At 49.6% G+C, this 20,731-nt stretch overlaps 1 protein-coding gene across 1 annotated transcript in view; it reads left to right on the forward strand.

Moving 5' to 3' along the window:
- Positions 1–19,411, forward strand: part of tspeara (thrombospondin-type laminin G domain and EAR repeats a) — a gene marked incomplete at both ends in the record, with an annotated part of 289,634 nt that extends 270,223 nt beyond the window's left edge. Inside the window, 6 exons of the mRNA XM_079254282.1 lie at positions 10,860–11,040; positions 12,063–12,115; positions 16,350–16,530; positions 16,689–16,863; positions 19,087–19,188; positions 19,258–19,411. Of these exons, the coding sequence (XP_079110408.1) occupies positions 10,860–11,040; positions 12,063–12,115; positions 16,350–16,530; positions 16,689–16,863; positions 19,087–19,188; positions 19,258–19,411 (846 nt within the window). The remainder of the gene's footprint in view (positions 1–10,859; positions 11,041–12,062; positions 12,116–16,349; positions 16,531–16,688; positions 16,864–19,086; positions 19,189–19,257) is intronic.
- Between the last annotated feature and the right edge of the window lie 1,320 nt (positions 19,412–20,731).

The following is a 20,731-nucleotide window of genomic DNA, read 5'->3' on the forward strand; positions in this document are numbered from 1 at the left end:
TCTGAAACAGTTCTGGACCACATCTGGATCACGTCTAGACCAGTTCTGAAACAGTTCTGGACCACATCTGGATCATGTCTAGACCAGTTCTGAAACAGTTCTGGAACACATCTGGACCAGTTCTGGACCAGTCCTGGACCAGTTCTGGACCACGTCTTGACCAGTTCTGGACCATGTCTGGACCACGTCTGGACCAGTTCTGGACCCTGTCTGTTCCAGTTCCGGACCACGTCTGGACCAGTTCTGGACCACGTCTGGACGAGTTCTGGACCACGTCTGGACGAGTTCTGGACCAGTTCTGGACCAGTTCTGGACCATGTCTGGTCCAGTTCTGGACCACGTCTGGACCACTTCTGGACCACGTCTGGACCCTGTCTGGACCATGTCTGGACCACGTCTGGACCAGTTCTAGACCCTGTCTGTACCAGTTCCGGACCACGTCTGGACCAGTTCTGGACCACGTCTGGACCACGTCTGGACGAGTTCTGGACCAGTTCTGGACCATGTCTGGTCCAGTTCTGGACCACGTCTGGACCACGTCTGGACCACGTCTGGACCAGTTCCGGACCACGTCTAGACCAGTTCTGAAACAGTTCGGGAACAGTTCTGGACCAGTCCTGGACCAGTTCTGGACCACGTCTTGACCAGTTCTGGACCATGTCTGGACCACGTCTGGACCAGTTCTGGACCACGTCTGGACGAGTTCTGGACCACGTCTGGACGAGTTCTGGACCAGTTCTGGACCAGTTCTGGACCACGTCTGGACCAGTTCTGGACCAGTTCCGGACCACGTCTGGACCAGTTATGGACCACGTTTGGACCAGTTCTGGACCAGTTCTGGACCACGTCTGCACCAGTTCTGGACCACGTCTGGACCATGACTGGACCACGTCTGGACCAGTTCCGGACCACGTCTGGACCAGTTATGGACCACGTTTGGACCAGTTCTGGACCAGTTCTGGACCACGTCTGCACCAGTTCTGGACCACGTCTGGACCATGACTGGACCAGTTCCAGACCACGTTTGGACCATGTCTGGACCAGTTCTGGACCAGTTCTGGACCACGTCTGGACCGGTTCTGGACCACGTCTGGACCAGTTATGGACCACGTCTGGACCATGACTGGACCAGTTCCAGACCACGTTTGGACCATGTCTGGACCAGTTCTGGACCAGTTCTGGACCACGTCTGGACCAGTTCTGGACCAGTTCCGGACCACGTCTTGACCAGTTCTGGACCACGTCTGGACCAGTTCGGGACCAGTTACGGACCACGTCTGGACCAGTTCTAGACCCGTTCTGGACCAGTTGTTGACCACGTCTGGACTAGTTGTGGACCAGTTCTGGATCATGTCTGGACGAGTTCTGGACCAGTTCCGGACCACGTCTGGACCATGTCTGGACCAGTTCTGGAACAGTTCTGGACCACGTCTGGACCATGTCTGGACCACGTCCTGGACCAGTTCTGGACCACGTCTGGACCAGTTCTGGATCACGTCTAGACCAGTTCTGAAACAGTTCTGGACCACATCTGGATCACGTCTAGACCAGTTCTGAAACAGTTCTGGACCACATCTGGATCACGTCTAGACCAGTTCTGAAACAGTTCTGGACCACATCTGGACCAGTTCTGGACCACGTCTGGACCAGTTCTGGACCATGTCTGGACCACGTCTGGACCAGTTCTGGACCCTGTCTGTACCAGTTCCGGACCACGTCTGGACCAGTTCTGGACCACGTCTGGACCACGTCTGGACGAGTTCTGGACCACGTCTGGACGAGTTCTGGACCAGTTCTGGACCATGTCTGGTCCAGTTCTGGACCACGTCTGGACCACTTCTGGACCACGTCTGGACCCTGTCTGGACCATGTCTGGACCACGTCTGGACCAGTTCTAGACCCTGTCTGTACCAGTTCCGGACCACGTCTGGACCAGTTCTGGACCACGTCTGGACGAGTTCTGGACCAGTTCTGGACCATGTCTGGTCCAGTTCTGGACCACGTCTGGACCACGTCTGGACCCTGTCTGGACCAGTTCTGGACCACGTCTGGACGAGTTCTGGACCACGTCTGGACGAGTTCTGGACCACATCTGGACCACGTCTGGACCAGTTCCAGACCACGTTTGGACCATGTCCGGACCACTTCTGGACCAGTTCTGGACCACGTTCTGACCACGTCTGGACCAGTTCTGGACCAGTTCTGGACCACGTCTGGACCGGTTCTGGACCAGTTCGGGACCAGTTACGGACCACGTCTGGACCAGTTCTAGACCCGTTCTGGACCAGTTGTTGACCACGTCTGGACTAGTTGTGGACCAGTTCTGGATCACGTCTGGACGAGTTCTGGACCAGTTCCGGACCACGTCTGGACCACGTCTGGACCAGTTCTGGAACAGTTCTGGACCACGTCTGGACCATGTCTGGACCACGTCCTGGACCAGTTCTGGACCACGTCTGGACCAGTTCTGGATCACGTCTAGACCAGTTCTGAAACAGTTCTGGACCACATCTGGATCACGTCTAGACCAGTTCTGAAACAGTTCTGGACCACATCTGGATCACGTCTAGACCAGTTCTGAAACAGTTCTGGACCACATCTGGACCAGTTCTGGACCAGTCCTGGACCAGTTCTGGACCACGTCTGGACCAGTTCTGGACCATGTCTGGACCACGTCTGGACCAGTTCTGGACCCTGTCTGTACCAGTTCCGGACCACGTCTGTACCAGTTCTGGACCACGTCTGGACGAGTTCTGGACCACGTCTGGACGAGTTCTGGACCAGTTCTGGACCATGTCTGGTCCAGTTCTGGACCACGTCTGGACCACTTCTGGACCACGTCTGGACCCTGTCTGGACCATGTCTGGACCACGTCTGGACCAGTTCTAGACCCTGTCTGTACCAGTTCCGGACCACGTCTGGACCAGTTCTGGACCACGTCTGGACCAGTTCTGGACCACGTCTGGACGAGTTCTGGACCAGTTCTGGACCATGTCTGGTCCACATCTGGACCACGTCTGGACCAGTTCTGGACCACGTCTGGACCAGTTCGGGACCAGTTACGGACCACGTCTGGACCAGTTCTAGACCACGTTCTGGACCAGTTGTTGACCACGTCTGGACTAGTTGTGGACCAGTTCTGGATCACGTCTGGACGAGTTCTGGACCAGTTCCGGACCACGTCTGGACCACGTCTGGACCAGTTCTGGAACAGTTCTGGACCATGTCTGGACCAGTTCTGGACCACGTCCTGGACCACGTCCTGGACCACGTCCTGGACCAGTTCTGGATCACGTCTAGACCAGTTCTGAAACAGTTCTGGACCACATCTGGACCATGTCTGGACCAGTTCTGGACCAGTCCTGGACCAGTTCTGGACCACGTCTGGACCAGTTCTGGACCATGTCTGGACAACGTCTGGACCAGTTCTGGACCCTTTCTGGACCAGTTCTGGACCACGTCTGGACCAGTTCTGGACCACATCTGGACCAGTTCTAGACCCGTTCTGGACCAGACCAGTTCTGGACCACGTCTGGACCAGTTATGGACCACGTTTGGACCAGTTCTGGACCAGTTCTGGACCACGTCTGCACCAGTTCTGGACCACGTCTGGACCATGACTGGACCAGTTCCAGACCACGTTTGGACCATGTCTGGACCAGTTCTGGACCAGTTCTGGACCACGTCTGGACCGGTTCTGGACCACGTCTGGACCAGTTATGGACCACGTCTGCACCAGTTCTGGACCACGTCTGGACCAGTTCTGGACCAGTTCCGGACCACGTCTGGACCGGTTCTGGACCACGTCTGGACCAGTTATGGACCACGTCTGCACCAGTTCTGGACCACGTCTGGACCAGTTCTGGACCACGTCTGGACCAGTTCTGGACCACGTCTGGACGAGTTCTGGACCAGTTCTGGACCATGTCTGGTCCACATCTGGACCACGTCTGGACCAGTTCTGGACCACGTCTGGACCAGTTCGGGACCAGTTACGGACCACGTCTGGACCAGTTCTAGACCCGTTCTGGACCAGTTGTTGACCACGTCTGGACTAGTTGTGGACCAGTTCTGGATCACGTCTGGACGAGTTCTGGACCAGTTCCGGACCACGTCTGGACCACGTCTGGACCAGTTCTGGAACAGTTCTGGACCATGTCTGGACCAGTTCTGGACCACGTCCTGGACCACGTCCTGGACCACGTCCTGGACCAGTTCTGGATCACGTCTAGACCAGTTCTGAAACAGTTCTGGACCACATCTGGACCATGTCTGGACCAGTTCTGGACCAGTCCTGGACCAGTTCTGGACCACGTCTGGACCAGTTCTGGACCATGTCTGGACCACGTCTGGACCAGTTCTGGACCCTTTCTGGACCAGTTCTGGACCACGTCTGGACCAGTTCTGGACCACATCTGGACCAGTTCTAGACCCGTTCTGGACCAGACCAGTTCTGGACCACGTCTGGACCAGTTATGGACCACGTTTGGACCAGTTCTGGACCAGTTCTGGACCACGTCTGCACCAGTTCTGGACCACGTCTGGACCATGACTGGACCAGTTCCAGACCACGTTTGGACCATGTCTGGACCAGTTCTGGACCAGTTCTGGACCACGTCTGGACCGGTTCTGGACCACGTCTGGACCAGTTATGGACCACGTCTGCACCAGTTCTGGACCACGTCTGGACCAGTTCTGGACCAGTTCCGGACCACGTCTGGACCGGTTCTGGACCACGTCTGGACCAGTTATGGACCACGTCTGCACCAGTTCTGGACCACGTCTGGACCAGTTCGGGACCAGTTACGGACCACGTCTGGACCAGTTCCAGACCCGTTCTGGACCAGTTGTTGACCACGTCTGGACTAGTTGTGGACCAGTTCTGGATCACGTCTGGACGAGTTCTGGACCAGTTCCGGACCACGTCTGGACCACGTCTGGACCAGTTCTGGAACAGTTCTGGACCACGTCTGGACCAGTTCTGGACCACGTCTGGACCAGTTCTGGACCACGTCTGGACGAGTTCTGGACCAGTTCTGGACCATGTCTGGTCCAGTTCTGGACCACGTCTGGACCACTTCTGGACCACGTCTGGACCCTGTCTGGACCATGTCTGGACCACGTCTGGACCAGTTCTAGACCCTGTCTGTACCAGTTCCGGACCACGTCTGGACCAGTTCTGGACCACGTCTGGACGAGTTCTGGACCAGTTCTGGACCATGTCTGGTCCAGTTCTGGACCACTTCTGGACCACTTCTGGACCACGTCTGGACCCTGTCTGGACCAGTTCTGGACCACGTCTGGACGAGTTCTGGACCACGTCTGGACGAGTTCTGGACCACATCTGGACCACATCTGGACCAGTTCCAGACCACGTTTGGACCATGTCCGGACCACTTCTGGACCAGTTCTGGACCACGTTCTGACCACGTCTGGACCAGTTCTGGACCAGTTCTGGACCACGTCTGGACCGGTTCTGGACCACGTCTGCACCAGTTCTGGACCACGTCTGCACCAGTTCTGGACCACGTCTGGACCAGTTCTGGACCAGTTCCGGACCACGTCTGGACCAGTTCTGGACCACGTCTGGACCAGTTCGGGACCAGTTACGGACCACGTCTGGACCAGTTCTAGACCCGTTCTGGACCAGTTGTTGACCACGTCTGGACTAGTTGTGGACCAGTTCTGGATCACGTCTGGACGAGTTCTGGACCAGTTCCGGACCACGTCTGGACCACGTCTGGACCAGTTCTGGAACAGTTCTGGACCACGTCTGGACCATGTCTGGACCACGTCCTGGACCAGTTCTGGACCACGTCTGGACCAGTTCTGGATCACGTCTAGACCAGTTCTGAAACAGTTCTGGACCACATCTGGATCACGTCTAGACCAGTTCTGAAACAGTTCTGGACCACATCTGGATCATGTCTAGACCAGTTCTGAAACAGTTCTGGAACACATCTGGACCAGTTCTGGACCAGTTCTGGACCAGTTCTGGACCATGTCTGGTCCAGTTCTGAACCACGTCTGGACCACTTCTGGACCACGTCTGGACCCTGTCTGGACCATGTCTGGACCACGTCTGGACCAGTTCTAGACCCTGTCTGTACCAGTTCCGGACCACGTCTGGACCAGTTCTGGACCACGTCTGGACCACGTCTGGACGAGTTCTGGACCAGTTCTGGACCATGTCTGGTCCAGTTCTGGACCACGTCTGGACCACTTCTGGACCACGTCTGGACCACGTCTGGACCAGTTCCGGACCACGTCTAGACCAGTTCTGAAACAGTTCTGGAACACATCTGGACCAGTTCTGGACCAGTCCTGGACCAGTTCTGGACCACGTCTTGACCAGTTCTGGACCATGTCTGGACCACGTCTGGACCAGTTCTGGACCACGTCTGGACGAGTTCTGGACCACGTCTGGACGAGTTCTGGACCAGTTCTGGACCAGTTCTGGACCACGTCTGGACCAGTTCTGGACCAGTTCCGGACCACGTCTGGACCAGTTATGGACCACGTTTGGACCAGTTCTGGACAAGTTCTGGACCACGTCTGCAGCAGTTCTGGACCACGTCTGGACCATGACTGGACCACGTCTGGACCAGTTCCGGACCACGTCTGGACCAGTTATGGACCACGTTTGGACCAGTTCTGGACCACGTCTGCACCAGTTCTGGACCACGTCTGGACCATGACTGGACAAGTTCCAGACCACGTTTGGACCATGTCTGGACCAGTTCTGGACCAGTTCTGGACCACGTCTGGACCGGTTCTGGACCACGTCTGGACCAGTTATGGACCACGTCTGGACCATGACTGGACCAGTTCCAGACCACGTTTGGACCATGTCTGGACCAGTTCTGGACCAGTTCTGGACCACGTCTGGACCAGTTCGGGACCAGTTACGGACCACGTCTGGACCAGTTCTAGACCCGTTCTGGACCAGTTGTTGACCACGTCTGGACTAGTTGTGGACCAGTTCTGGATCATGTCTGGACGAGTTCTGGACCAGTTCCGGACCACGTCTGGACCATGTCTGGACCAGTTCTGGAACAGTTCTGGACCACGTCTGGACCATGTCTGGACCACGTCCTGGACCAGTTCTGGACCACGTCTGGACCAGTTCTGGATCACGTCTAGACCAGTTCTGAAACAGTTCTGGACCACATCTGGATCACGTCTAGACCAGTTCTGAAACAGTTCTGGACCACATCTGGATCACGTCTAGACCAGTTCTGAAACAGTTCTGGACCACATCTGGACCAGTTCTGGACCACGTCTGGACCAGTTCTGGACCATGTCTGGACCACGTCTGGACCAGTTCTGGACCCTGTCTGTACCAGTTCCGGACCACGTCTGGACCAGTTCTGGACCACGTCTGGACCACGTCTGGACGAGTTCTGGACCACGTCTGGACGAGTTCTGGACCAGTTCTGGACCATGTCTGGTCCAGTTCTGGACCACGTCTGGACCACTTCTGGACCACGTCTGGACCCTGTCTGGACCATGTCTGGACCACGTCTGGACCAGTTCTAGACCCTGTCTGTACCAGTTCCGGACCACGTCTGGACCAGTTCTGGACCACGTCTGGACGAGTTCTGGACCAGTTCTGGACCATGTCTGGTCCAGTTCTGGACCACGTCTGGACCACGTCTGGACCCTGTCTGGACCAGTTCTGGACCACGTCTGGACGAGTTCTGGACCACGTCTGGACGAGTTCTGGACCACATCTGGACCACGTCTGGACCAGTTCCAGACCACGTTTGGACCATGTCCGGACCACTTCTGGACCAGTTCTGGACCACGTTCTGACCACGTCTGGACCAGTTCTGGACCAGTTCTGGACCACGTCTGGACCGGTTCTGGACCAGTTCGGGACCAGTTACGGACCACGTCTGGACCAGTTCTAGACCCGTTCTGGACCAGTTGTTGACCACGTCTGGACTAGTTGTGGACCAGTTCTGGATCACGTCTGGACGAGTTCTGGACCAGTTCCGGACCACGTCTGGACCACGTCTGGACCAGTTCTGGAACAGTTCTGGACCACGTCTGGACCATGTCTGGACCACGTCCTGGACCAGTTCTGGACCACGTCTGGACCAGTTCTGGATCACGTCTAGACCAGTTCTGAAACAGTTCTGGACCACATCTGGATCACGTCTAGACCAGTTCTGAAACAGTTCTGGACCACATCTGGATCACGTCTAGACCAGTTCTGAAACAGTTCTGGACCACATCTGGACCAGTTCTGGACCAGTCCTGGACCAGTTCTGGACCACGTCTGGACCAGTTCTGGACCATGTCTGGACCACGTCTGGACCAGTTCTGGACCCTGTCTGTACCAGTTCCGGACCACGTCTGTACCAGTTCTGGACACGTCTGGACGAGTTTCTGGACCACGTTCTGGACGAGTTCTGGACCAGTTCTGGACCAGTTTCTGGACCATGTCTGGTCCAGTTCTGGACCACGTCTGGACCACTTCTGGACCACGTCTGGACCCTGTCTGGACCATGTCTGGACCACGTCTGGACCAGTTCTAGACCCTGTCTGTACCAGTTCCGGACCACGTCTGGACCAGTTCTGGACCACGTCTGGACCAGTTCTGGACCACGTCTGGACGAGTTCTGGACCAGTTCTGGTCCATGTCTGGTCCACATCTGGACCACGTCTGGACCAGTTCTGGACCACGTCTGGACCAGTTCGGGACCAGTTACGGACCACGTCTGGACCAGTTCTAGACCCGTTCTGGACCAGTTGTTGACCACGTCTGGACTAGTTGTGGACCAGTTCTGGATCACGTCTGGACGAGTTCTGGACCAGTTCCGGACCACGTCTGGACCACGTCTGGACCAGTTCTGGAACAGTTCTGGACCATGTCTGGACCAGTTCTGGACCACGTCCTGGACCACGTCCTGGACCACGTCCTGGACCAGTTCTGGATCACGTCTAGACCAGTTCTGAAACAGTTCTGGACCACATCTGGACCATGTCTGGACCAGTTCTGGACCAGTCCTGGACCAGTTCTGGACCACGTCTGGACCAGTTCTGGACCATGTCTGGACCACGTCTGGACCAGTTCTGGACCCTTTCTGGACCAGTTCTGGACCACGTCTGGACCAGTTCTGGACCACATCTGGACCAGTTCTAGACCCGTTCTGGACCAGACCAGTTCTGGACCACGTCTGGACCAGTTATGGACCACGTCTGCACCAGTTCTGGACCACGTCTGGACCACGTCTGGACCATTTCTGGACCACGTCTGGACCAAGTCTGGACCACATCTGGACAAGTTCTGGACCCCTTCTGGACCAGTTCTTGACCACGTCTGGACCACATCTGGACCACGCCCTGACCACGTCTGGACCAGTTCTGGACCAGTTCTGGACCACGTCTGGACCAGTTATGGACCACGTTTGGACCAGTTGTAGACCAGTTCTGGACCAGTTCCGGACCACGTCTGGACCAGTTCTGGACCAGTTCCGGACCACGTCTGGACCAGTTCTGGACCAGTTCTGGACCACGTCTGGACCAGTTCTGGACCATGTCTGGACCACGTCTGGACCAGTTCTGGACCATGTCTGGACCAGTTCGGGATCCACGTCTGAACCACGTCTGGACCAGTTCTGGATCACGTTTAGACCAGTTCTGAAACAGTTCTGGACCATGTCTGGACCAGTTCTGGACCACGTCTGGACCATTTATGGACCACGTCTGGACCACCTCTGGACCAGTTATGGACCACGTTTGGACCAGTTCTGGATCACGTCTAGACCAGTTCTGAAACAGTTCTTGACCACGTCTGGACCACGTCTGGACCACGTCTTGACCAGTTCTGGACCAGTTCTGGACCAGTTCTGGACCAGTTCTTGACCACGTCTGGACCACGTCTGGACCACGTCTGGACCACGTCTGGACCAGTTCTGGACCACGTTTGGACCAGTTCTGGACCACGTCTGGACCAGTTCTGGACCATGTCTGGACCACATCTGGACCAGTTCTGGACCATGTCTGGACCAGTTCGGGATCCACGTCTGAACCACGTCTGGACCAGTTCTGGATCACGTTTAGACCAGTTCTGAAACAGTTCTGGACCATGTCTGGACCAGTTCTGGACCAGTTCCGGACCACGTCTGGACCAGTTCTGGACCAGTTCTGGACCACATCTGGACCAGTTCTGGACCATGTCTGGACCACATCTGGACCAGTTCTAGACCATGTCTGGACCAGTTCGGGATCCACGTCTGAACCACGTCTGGACCAGTTCTGGATCACGTTTAGACCAGTTCTGAAACAGTTCTGGACCATGTCTGGACCAGTTCTGGACCACGTCTGGACCATTTATGGACCACGTCTGGACCACCTCTGGACCAGTTATGGACCACGTTTGGACCAGTTCTGGATCACGTCTAGACCAGTTCTGAAACAGTTCTTGACCACGTCTGGACCACGTCTGGACCACGTCTTGACCAGTTCTCGACCAGTTCTGGATCAGTTCTGGACCACATCTGGACCAGTTCAGGACCAGTTCTGGACCACGTTTGGACCAGGTCTGGACCAGTTCTTGACCACGTCTGGACCACGTCTGGACCAGTTCTGGACCAGTTCTTGAACACGTCTGGACCAGTTCTGGACCACGTTTGGACCAGTTCTGGACCACGTCTGGACCAGTTGTGGACCACGTCCATGTCCATCAACTCTGTCTTGATATGGCCGATTTTTGCACCTCTAGGGTACCAATCTCATCTGACAAGCGCTGGCGAAATGTTCCTCCCAGACTCCAGAGCGGTCCTCTACGTGGACCAGAATCATGTTCTGATACGATTCCAGATCTCTAACCCCATCTTCCCTTCTGGCAGATTTTCCTTGTGGTGGCGAATGTCCGGGAGGCGGAGCCGGAGCTGTCGGTCATCTATCGGTGGAGTCTGCGGCGGCGGCGTTTCCTACGTTACCAGAGTCTGGAGACCCACGCTGCTCAGGACTGGGAGGCCTTTCAGATCCAGGACCAGAACTTCCTGGTGGTGGCCAATCACAGAAGAGGTAAACAGGACATGTTGCAGAGGAGTAGGCTGCTGATGTTTCCTCCTTCTTTCTTCATATCTTCAGAGAAGAAACATGCCAAACCCCAGAAGCAGCCGGTGTGATCAGATGAATTATTCCGGTTCTAACCGGATCAGGATCAAAGCAGCTGATCGTTTTGTGGCGACTTTGTTGCTTCAGAGCTTTAAAACAGCCACGTTTGATGTTGCAGGTCTGTGGTTTTCAGACCATAAAACAGGAGCTTTGAAGGTCAGAGAGAGCTTGTATCTTCTGAAACATATCAAGCACACCTCACCTGCACTCAGGTGTGTGTGTGTGTTTCCTGTGCAGGTAAAACACACCACTGAGCTTAGATTGTTTCTGATCTGAGAGGGAAGGATGCAGGTGCAGTCTGACACAGATTATCTCACATCTACAGCCTTCACACCTCATCCAGGTCCGATTCCACCTTGAAGCTTCAACCCGTCACAACCTCTGGAGCCAGCATGGACAGATAAATCTGTTTACAGCCAGAACTGGTCCAGAAGTCCAGGTGTTAGAGCTGTGGTTGAGGACCCTGTTCTCATGTAATTCTTAGATCTTTCCACAGCTGCTGCAGAACCAGAAACCCCTCTGTAGACAGCATCTGGGGTAGATTTAGGACTAGACCAGTTTTAATCGGCCTCCGCCGTGACGGATGAGGAAACGCTGTCACACATGAAAGGCATGAGCCAATAGGCAGCCCATGTCATGATGACATAATCTTTGTTAGATAACCAACAACAAGGCAGCCATGAAGAATGAAACCTAAACCTTTTCTTGAAAAAAATCAGGATCCGTTTTGGTAAAGTTTCTTTGAAGTGAACTTGTTCAGTTTAGCTTGTGTTGCATTGTTTAGAGGCGGGGACTGTGTGGGAGGCGGGGCTTGTGATGGGAGGGGCCAAAATGAACAGGGTTTGTAAGGGGGTGGGGCTTATGTCCCACCGATGATCTGCCACCAGATGGTGAGAAGAGACAGATCCTGTTTCTGTTTGTCTCTTCAGGCTCAGACCACAACATCTACAGTGTGATCTACAGGTGGAACCCAGAAACCAAGGTAACGCTCACTGTCCTGATGTCCAATGTCCTCATGTTCAATGTCCTTATGTCCAATGTCCTGAGGTCCAATGTCCTGAGGTCCAATGTCTTGATGTCCAATATCCTCATGTCCAATGTCCTCGTGTTCAATGTCCTTATGTCCAATGTCCTTCTGTCCAATGTCCTTCTGTCCAATGTCCTGATGTTCAATGTCCTTATGTCCAATGTCCTTCTGTCCAATGTCCTGATGTTCAATGCCCTTCTGTCCAATGTCCTGAGGTCCAATGTCCTGATGTCCAATGTCCTGATGTCGAATATCCTCATGTTCAATGTCCTTCTGTCCAATGTCCTTCTGTCCAATGTCCTTCTGTCCAATGTCCTGATGTCCAATGTCCTGATGTCCAATGTCCTGAGGTCCAATGTCCTGAGGTCCAATGTCCTGATGTCCAATGTCTTGATGTCCAATGTCCTCATGTTCAATGTCCTTATGTCCAATGTCCTTATGTCCAATGTCCTCACGTCAAACATCCTTATGTCCAATATCCTCATGTCCAATATCCTCATGTTCAATGTCCTTCTGTCCAATGTCCTTCTGTCCAATGTCCTGGGGTTCAATGTCCTGATGTTCAATGTCCTGATGTTCAATGTCCTGAGGTCCAATGTCCTGATGTCCAATGTCTTGATGTCCAATGTCCTCATGTCCAATGTCCTTATGTCCAATGTCCTGGTGTCCAAAGTCCTGAGGTCCAATGTCCTGATGTCCATTGTCCTCGTGTTCAATGTCATTCTGTCCAATGTCCTGAGGTCCAATGTCCTTCTGTCCAATGTCCTGATGTCCAATGTCCTTATGTCCAATGTCCTGATGTCCAATGTCCTTCTGTCCAAAGTCCTCAGGTCCAATGTCTTCGTGTTTAATGTCCTGCTATCCAATGTCCTGATGTTCAATGCCCTTCTGTCCAATGTCCTGATGTCCAATGTCTTGATGTCCAATATCCTCATGTTCAATGTCCTTCTGTCCAATGTCCTGATGTCCAATGTCCTGATGTTCAATGCCCTTCTGTCCAATGTCCTGAGGTCCAATGTCCTGAGGTCCAATGTCCTGATGTCCAATGTCCTCATGTTCAATGTCCTTATGTCCTGATGTCCTTCTGTCCAATGTCCTTATGTCCAATGTCCTGAGGTCCAATGTCCTGATGTCCAATGTCCTCGTGTTCAATGTCCTTCTGTCCAATGTCCTGAGGTCCAATGTCCTCGTGTTCAATGTCCTTCTGTCCAATGTCCTGAGGTCGAATGTCCTGGGGTCCAATGTCCTGATGTCCAATGTCCTGATGTCCAATGTCCTCGTGTTCAATGTCCTTCTGTCCAATGTCCTCATGTTCAGTGTCCTGATGTTCAATGCCCTTCTGTCCAATGTCCTTCTGTCCAATGTCCTGAGGTTCAATGTCTTGATGTCTAATATCCTCATGTTCATTGTCCTTCTGTCCAATGTCTTGCGGTCCAATGTCCTGGGGTCCAATCTCCTGATGTCCAATGTCCTGATGTCCAATATCCTTATGTCCAATATCCTTATGTCCAATGTCCTGATTTCCAATCTCCTCGTGTTCAATGTCCTTCTGTCCAATGTCCTTCTGTCCAATGTCCTCGTGTTCAATGTCCTTCTGTCCAATGTCCTGAGGTCGAATGTCCTGGGGTCCAATGTCCTTATGTCCAATGTCCTCATGTCCAATGTCCTTCTGTCCAATATCCTTATGTACAATATCCTTATGTCCAATGTCCTGATGTCCAATGTCCTGATGTCCAATGTCTTGATGTCCAGCGTCCTTATGTCCAACGTCCTGATGTCCAATTTCCTAATGTCCTGAGGTCGAATGTCCTGGGGTCCAATGTCCTGATGTCCAATGTCCTCGTGTTCAATGTCCTTCTGTCCAATATCCTTATGTCCAATGTCCTGATGTCCAATGTCCTTATGTCCAATGTCCTCATGTTCAATGTCCTGATGTCCAATGTCCTGATGTCCAATGTCCTGATGTCCAATGTCTTGATGTCCAGCGTCCTTATGTCCAACGTCCTGATGTCCAATTTCCTAATGTCCAATGTCCTGAGGTCCGATATCCTTATGTCCAACGTCCTCATGTCCAATGTCCTGAGGTCCAATATGCTTATGTCCAATGTCCTGAAGTCTAATGTGCTGATGTCCAACGTCCTCATGTCCAACGTCCTGATGTCCTGATATCTGTTGTCCAAAGTCCTGATGTCCAACATCCTCAAGTCCAACGTCCTGATGTCTGATGACCAACATCCAAATGTCCAATGTACTGATGTCTGATGTCCAATGTCCTGATGGTCAACGTCCTGAGGTCCAATATCCTTATGTCCAATGTCCTCATGTCCAACGTCCTCATGTCCAATGTCCTGAGGTCCAATATCCTTATGTCCAATGTCCTGATGTCCAATGTCCTCACGTCCAACATCCTTATGTCCAATGTCCTGAGGTCCAATATCCTTAGGTCCAATGTCCTGATGTCCAACGTCCTCATGTCCAACGTCCTGATGTCCTGATATCTGTTGTCCAAAGTCCTGATGTCCAACATCCTCAAGTCCAACGTCCTGATGTCTGATGACCAACATCCAAATGTCCAATGTCCTGATGTCTGATGTCCAATGTCCTATTGTCCAATGTCCTGATGTCCAACTTCCTGATGGTCAATGTCCTGATGGTCAACGTCCTGAGGTCCAATATCCTTATGTCCAATGTCCTCATGTCCAACGTCCTCATGTCCAATGTCCTGAGGTCCAATATCCTTATGTCCAATGTCCTGATGTCCAATGTCCTCACGTCCAACATCCTTATGTCCAATGTCCTGAGGTCCAATATCCTTAGGTCCAATGTCCTGATGTCCAACGTCCTCATGTCCAACGTCCTGATGTCCTGATATCTGTTGTCCAAAGTCCTGATGTCCAACATCCTCAAGTCCAACGTCCTGATGTCTGATGACCAACATCCAAATGTCCAATGTCCTGATGTCTGATGTCCAATGTCCTATTGTCCAATGTCCTGATGTCCAACTTCCTGATGGTCAATGTCCTGATGGTCAACGTCCTGAGGTCCAATATCCTTATGTCCAATGTCCTCATGTCCAACGTCCTCATGTCCAATGTCCTGAGGTCCAATATCCTTATGTCCAATGTCCTGATGTCCAATGTCCTCACGTCCAACATCCTTATGTCCAATGTCCTGAGGTCCAATATCCTTAGGTCCAATGTCCTGATGTCCAACGTCCTCATGTCCAACGTCCTGATGTCCAATATCATGAAGACCAACGTCCTGATGTCAAAAGTCTTGATGTGTCAGGAAGTGGTGGACATGTGGAGCCACCTGCTGGACTGGAGGCAGGAATGCAGAATCCAGATGTTTCGTGAAACTAACAGGACCGACACGTAGAAGCAGACAAGTGAAGGCAACACAAACACACCGTGGAGCAGCCATGGGAACAGAAACCAAGAGGTGGAAATGCAGGGAAACCAAACCAGACTAATGAAGCAACTAATGAGTCCAGTTGGGTCTAACGAACACGAACAAAGGCTAAACCGGAAACTGGAAACTAGAAACTAGAAACTAGAAACCGGGGACCTAAACAGGGAAGACTCCAACAGGAAACCAGAAGTAAAGATGCAAAACCCACTACATGATGTCTACCTTACTGATGTCCAACATGTCCTCATGTCCAACGTCCTGCCTTCTACTTTTCAAGACCTGCTTTGTAGTTTACCGACCTTTATATGTCCGACTTTGATTTTTGTCCCCCGTCTGTAAGCCAGTGTTTCCCAGTTCCGGTCCTCAGCCCCCCCCCCGCTGCATGTTTTAGACATGATCCTGCTCCAACGCACCTGAGTCAGATTATTGAACTCCCTCATCAGGATCTCTGCAGACTGTTAACGATACTTTATTCCATCCAGGTGTGTTCAGGTAGAGTTGCTGAGGAAACTTGCAGGGAGGAGGGGCTGAGGACCTGAATTGAGAGACACTGTCTTTAAGCCATTCTTTATTGTCTTTATTATGTCCACTCTGTCTTCACTTGTCCTTGACAGTCCAAACCTCCTTTGTCCTGGTCCATATTCTGTTGTCTCTGTTGTCTCTCTTGTCCCTCGTGTCGCTGTCTTCTCTCTGTCCTCTCCTTATCTTACTGTCTTTGTCTCATTGTCACATCTCATCTTCCTCCCATCTTGTCTCTTATGGTCCTGCCCTGTCCCAGTTATTTGAAGTGAATCAGACTCTGTCCACGTCTGGAGCGTATGACTGGGAGTTCTTCTCCGTGGGACCGTACCACTTCCTGGTGGTGGCCAACACCTTCGACAACTGGACCACCGCCATCAGCTCCAGCATCTACATCTGGTTGGATGGACTCTTCCAGACCTTCCAGAACATCACAGTCAGTGTCTCTGCTGTTCGGGTTTAACCAATATAACCAGTTTACCTGGACATGTTTACCTCTGCAGGTTCAGGTTTAACCAGTTTAACCAATTAACTCCACATATTTAACAACTATAACCAGTTTGGACCATAATGGTCCATTATGTCTGTCTGAAGACAGAGGGAGCGACGGACATCGAGGCGTTCCAGATTGATGGCAGGTTCTTTCTCGCCGTGGCCAACAGCCAGAAGGTTTCCAGCCGCGGTCCGAATCTCTACAGCATCAACTCCACCATTTACGAGCTCAACCCCCTCACCCAGACCTTCATCCGCTTTCAGGACATCCCCACCCACAGGTAAGCTGTCCAGTCAGAGCTCCAGAACCCCGACGGTGGTCCAGTCAGAGCTCCAGAACCCCGACGGTGGTCCAGTCAGAGCTCCTAATGGTATATCTGTTGATCAGACTAGAAATAGAAGCTTCCATCCAATTACTTTCAGTCTTGATGTTTCATGTTTCGAATATTTTCTTGATTGGTTATTGATCTTTCCTTCTGCCTTTACGATAAAAACTGAACCCAGTATGAGGACGATGTCCTCCCTGTGAGGATAGGGAAGACATGTATTTATTTATTGCTCTTTTGTTTGTTTTTTCTTTTATTTGTTTGTTGTTTTGTTCAAGTATTCATCAGTTTATTAGTTTACTTTTGTGATTAATTTTTGTAATTTGTAATTAATTTTTAAAATCCTGCTGATCTCCGACTCATCAGAAGTAAAAGCAGTGAGTTTTAACTACACGTCAGAAAAAACCTTCAGCATTGTCTCTGAATCACTGATCAGGTTTCAGTATCAATACTTTCAGTTCTGTCAGGAATCCTTAAGAAAAAAAAGTTTAATCATCAGCTGATTCACATTGATGTTTACACTCTTTGTTTACACTCTTTGTTTATGCTGTTTGTTTCACTCTGTTTAGACATTTTGTTTACACTCTTTGTTTATGCTGTTTGTTTCACTCTGTTTAGACATTTTGTTTACACTCTTTGTTTACATTCTTTGTTTACATTCTTTGTTTATGCTGTTTGTTTCACTCTGTTTACACATTTTGTTTACACATTTTGTTTACATTCTTTGTTTACATTCTTTGTTTATGCTGTTTGTTTCACTCTGTTCACACATTTTGTTTACACTTTATGTTTACACTTTTTGTTTATGCTGTTTGTTTCACTCTGTTTACACATTTTGTTTACACTCTTTGTTTACACACTTTGTTTACATTCTTTGTTTATGCTGTTTGTTTCACTCTGTTTACACATTTTGTTTACACATTTTGTTTACACACTTTGTTTACATTCTTTGTTTATGCTGTTTGTTTCACTCTGTTCACACATTTTGTTTACACTTTATGTTTACACTCTTTGTTTATGCTGTTTGTTTCACTCTGTTTACACATTTTGTTTACACTCTATGTTTACATTCTTTGTTTATGCTGTTTGTTTCACTCTGTTCACACATTTTGTTTACACTTTTTGTTTACACTCTTTGTTTATGCTGTTTGTTTCACTTTGTTTACACATTTTGTTCACACATTTTGTTTACACTCTATGTTTACAATCTTTGTTTACATTCTTTGTTTATGCTGTTTGTTTCACTCTGTTTACACATTTTGTTTACACATTTTGTTTACACACTTTGTTTACATTCTTTGTTTATGCTGTTTGCTTCACTCTGTTCACACATTTTGTTTACACTTTATGTTTACATTCTTTGTTTATGCTGTTTGTTTCACTCTGTTCACACATTTTGTTTACACTCTTTGTTTACATTCTTTGTTTATGCTGTTTGTTTCACTCTGTTTACACATTTTGTTTACACTCTTTGTTTACATTCTTTGTTTATGCTGTTTGTTTCACTTTGTTTACACATTTTGTTTACACATTTTGTTTACACTCTATGTTTACAATCTTTGTTTACATTCTTTGTTTATGCTGTTTGTTTCACTCTGTTTACACATTTTGTTTACACACTTTGTTTACATTCTTTGTTTATGCTGTTTGTTTCACTCTGTTCACACATTTTGTTTACACTTTATGTTTACACTCTTTGTTTATGCTGTTTGTTTCACTCTGTTCACACATTTTGTTTACATTCTTTGTTTACATTCTTTGTTTATGCTGTTTGTTTCACTCTGTTTACACATTTTGTTTACACTCTTTGTTTACATTCTTTGTTTATGCTGTTTGTTTCACTCTGTTTACACATTTTGTTTACACTCTTTGTTTACACTCTTTGTTCACATTCTTTGTTTATGCTGTTTGTTTCACTCTGTTTACACATTTTGTTTACACTTTATGTTTACACTCTTTGTTTATGCTGTTTGTTTCACTCTGTTTACACATTTTGTTTACACTCTTTGTTTACATTCTTTGTTTATGCTGTTTGTTTCACTCTGTTTACACATTTTGTTTACACTCTTTCTTTACACTCTTTGTTTACATTCTTTGTTTATGCTGTTTGTTTCACTCTGTTTACACATTTTGTTTACACTCTTTGTTTACACTCTTTGTTTACTCTCTTTGCTCCAGCGCTCTGGACTGGGAGTTCTTTACCGTTGGAGAGGAGAACTTCCTGCTCGTGGCGAATTCTCATGATGGCACCTCCTACTCTCTGAACAGCGTGGTGTACAGGTTAGTCCTGCTGCCCCTCACCTGGACCAGTCTTCCTTCTGGGTCATGTGACCAGTCATGTGTTTCCAGGTGGCAGGGCTACGAGGGCTTCGTCCCGGTCCACAGTCTGCCCACCTTTGGCTGCAGGGACTGGGAACACTTCAACACTGATGAAGGCTCCTTCCTCGTCTACTCCAGCGCCACCTCCAGGCTCAGCAAGGTGTTCAGACTCCGGACCTACTGAACTGGGCCAGAACAGCCTCGTGGACCTCAGGTTCTACAGGACGGATTACATCTCCTAGTCCCTGGTTGATCTGCTGAGCCATGTCCTACACCTGGATGAGCTCAGACATTCAGAGGAAACTTTCTTTACATCTGAAGCACTTTTCTTACAGAAAGCGAGTCTTGTTACGCTGAAGAAGACAAACTATCACATGACCACTATCAGGAGGAAGTCTGGTTGGTGGTTTCTGCCCCAACGACAAACAAGCTGGCGGGAACCCGGTCACCACATCCGGAGTTTTCACTAAAGAAATGATAAAAGTCTGTCACATGACCAATGGCATGAACACCCTCACTTCCTGTTTCATGGCTGCCATGGAACTGCAACAGAGTCTTCGCCGAACCAGTTCAATTCAACTTTATTTATGTAGCGTCAAACATGGCAATGCCATCTCAACCGGACTGCTATGGACTCGATGGAGAAAACTGCTTTTTAGTTCCCAACGTTGTGGGTTCTCTGAAGCAAGTTGGTAGTTCAGGAGGTCCAGCAGGCTTCATGTGGATTTCATCTAACTGCTAGTCTGGTCCATCTGCTAAAACTTCACTTCCTGCTGTGGGTTTAGCGGTGCGGCGGTGAAAACAATCCCCCTTTAGACAATTTCCCGCTGCAATCTCATCTGACAACTCTGCTGAGGTTTCATGTGGCATCTCGCTTATTTATACTGAAACAATACGTTTGTATTTTATTTCAGTAGACTGATTTGTTTGTTCTTTGTTTGAAATCTGAAATGTAGTTTCTTCACCAGGTTGTTTGTTATTTAACATCAACTATATTTTCAACCTGCTACCATTTGAAATTTCACTTAAATCAAACTGTTCTTTGAAATTTATTGAAAAAGTCTTATATCCAGCAATTTCTTTATCATAAACTTCTTTGTAGTAATTAAAAACTAAGAATCAGATAAAAGTAATTTTATTTGGATTCCATTTAGGTTTTTTTGAGTACCTCAATAATAAACTAAATTAATTTCTGGTTTGCTGTGAGATACTGAGACATTTAAAGGCATCAAATATTTAATTTATTTCAGCAATTCATTTCATAATTTAACAAATATATATTTATGTTTCTTCATTAAAAGTGAAATTTAATAAATTTATCAACAGAAAATATTTCGTGTGTGTTTCTTTTGAATAAATGCTCATAGATATTGTTAGGTCAGTGTTTCAGCTTTCATATTTTTAGTTTTAAAAGTATGAAAAAAATTATGTATATCTATGGATATATATATAGATATATACATATATATATGGATATATATATATATATATATATATATATATC

This window comes from Telmatherina bonti, assembly GCF_933228915.1.
Source record: "Telmatherina bonti genome assembly, chromosome: 15".
In the NCBI taxonomy this organism is placed as follows: domain Eukaryota; kingdom Metazoa; phylum Chordata; class Actinopteri; order Atheriniformes; family Telmatherinidae; genus Telmatherina; species Telmatherina bonti.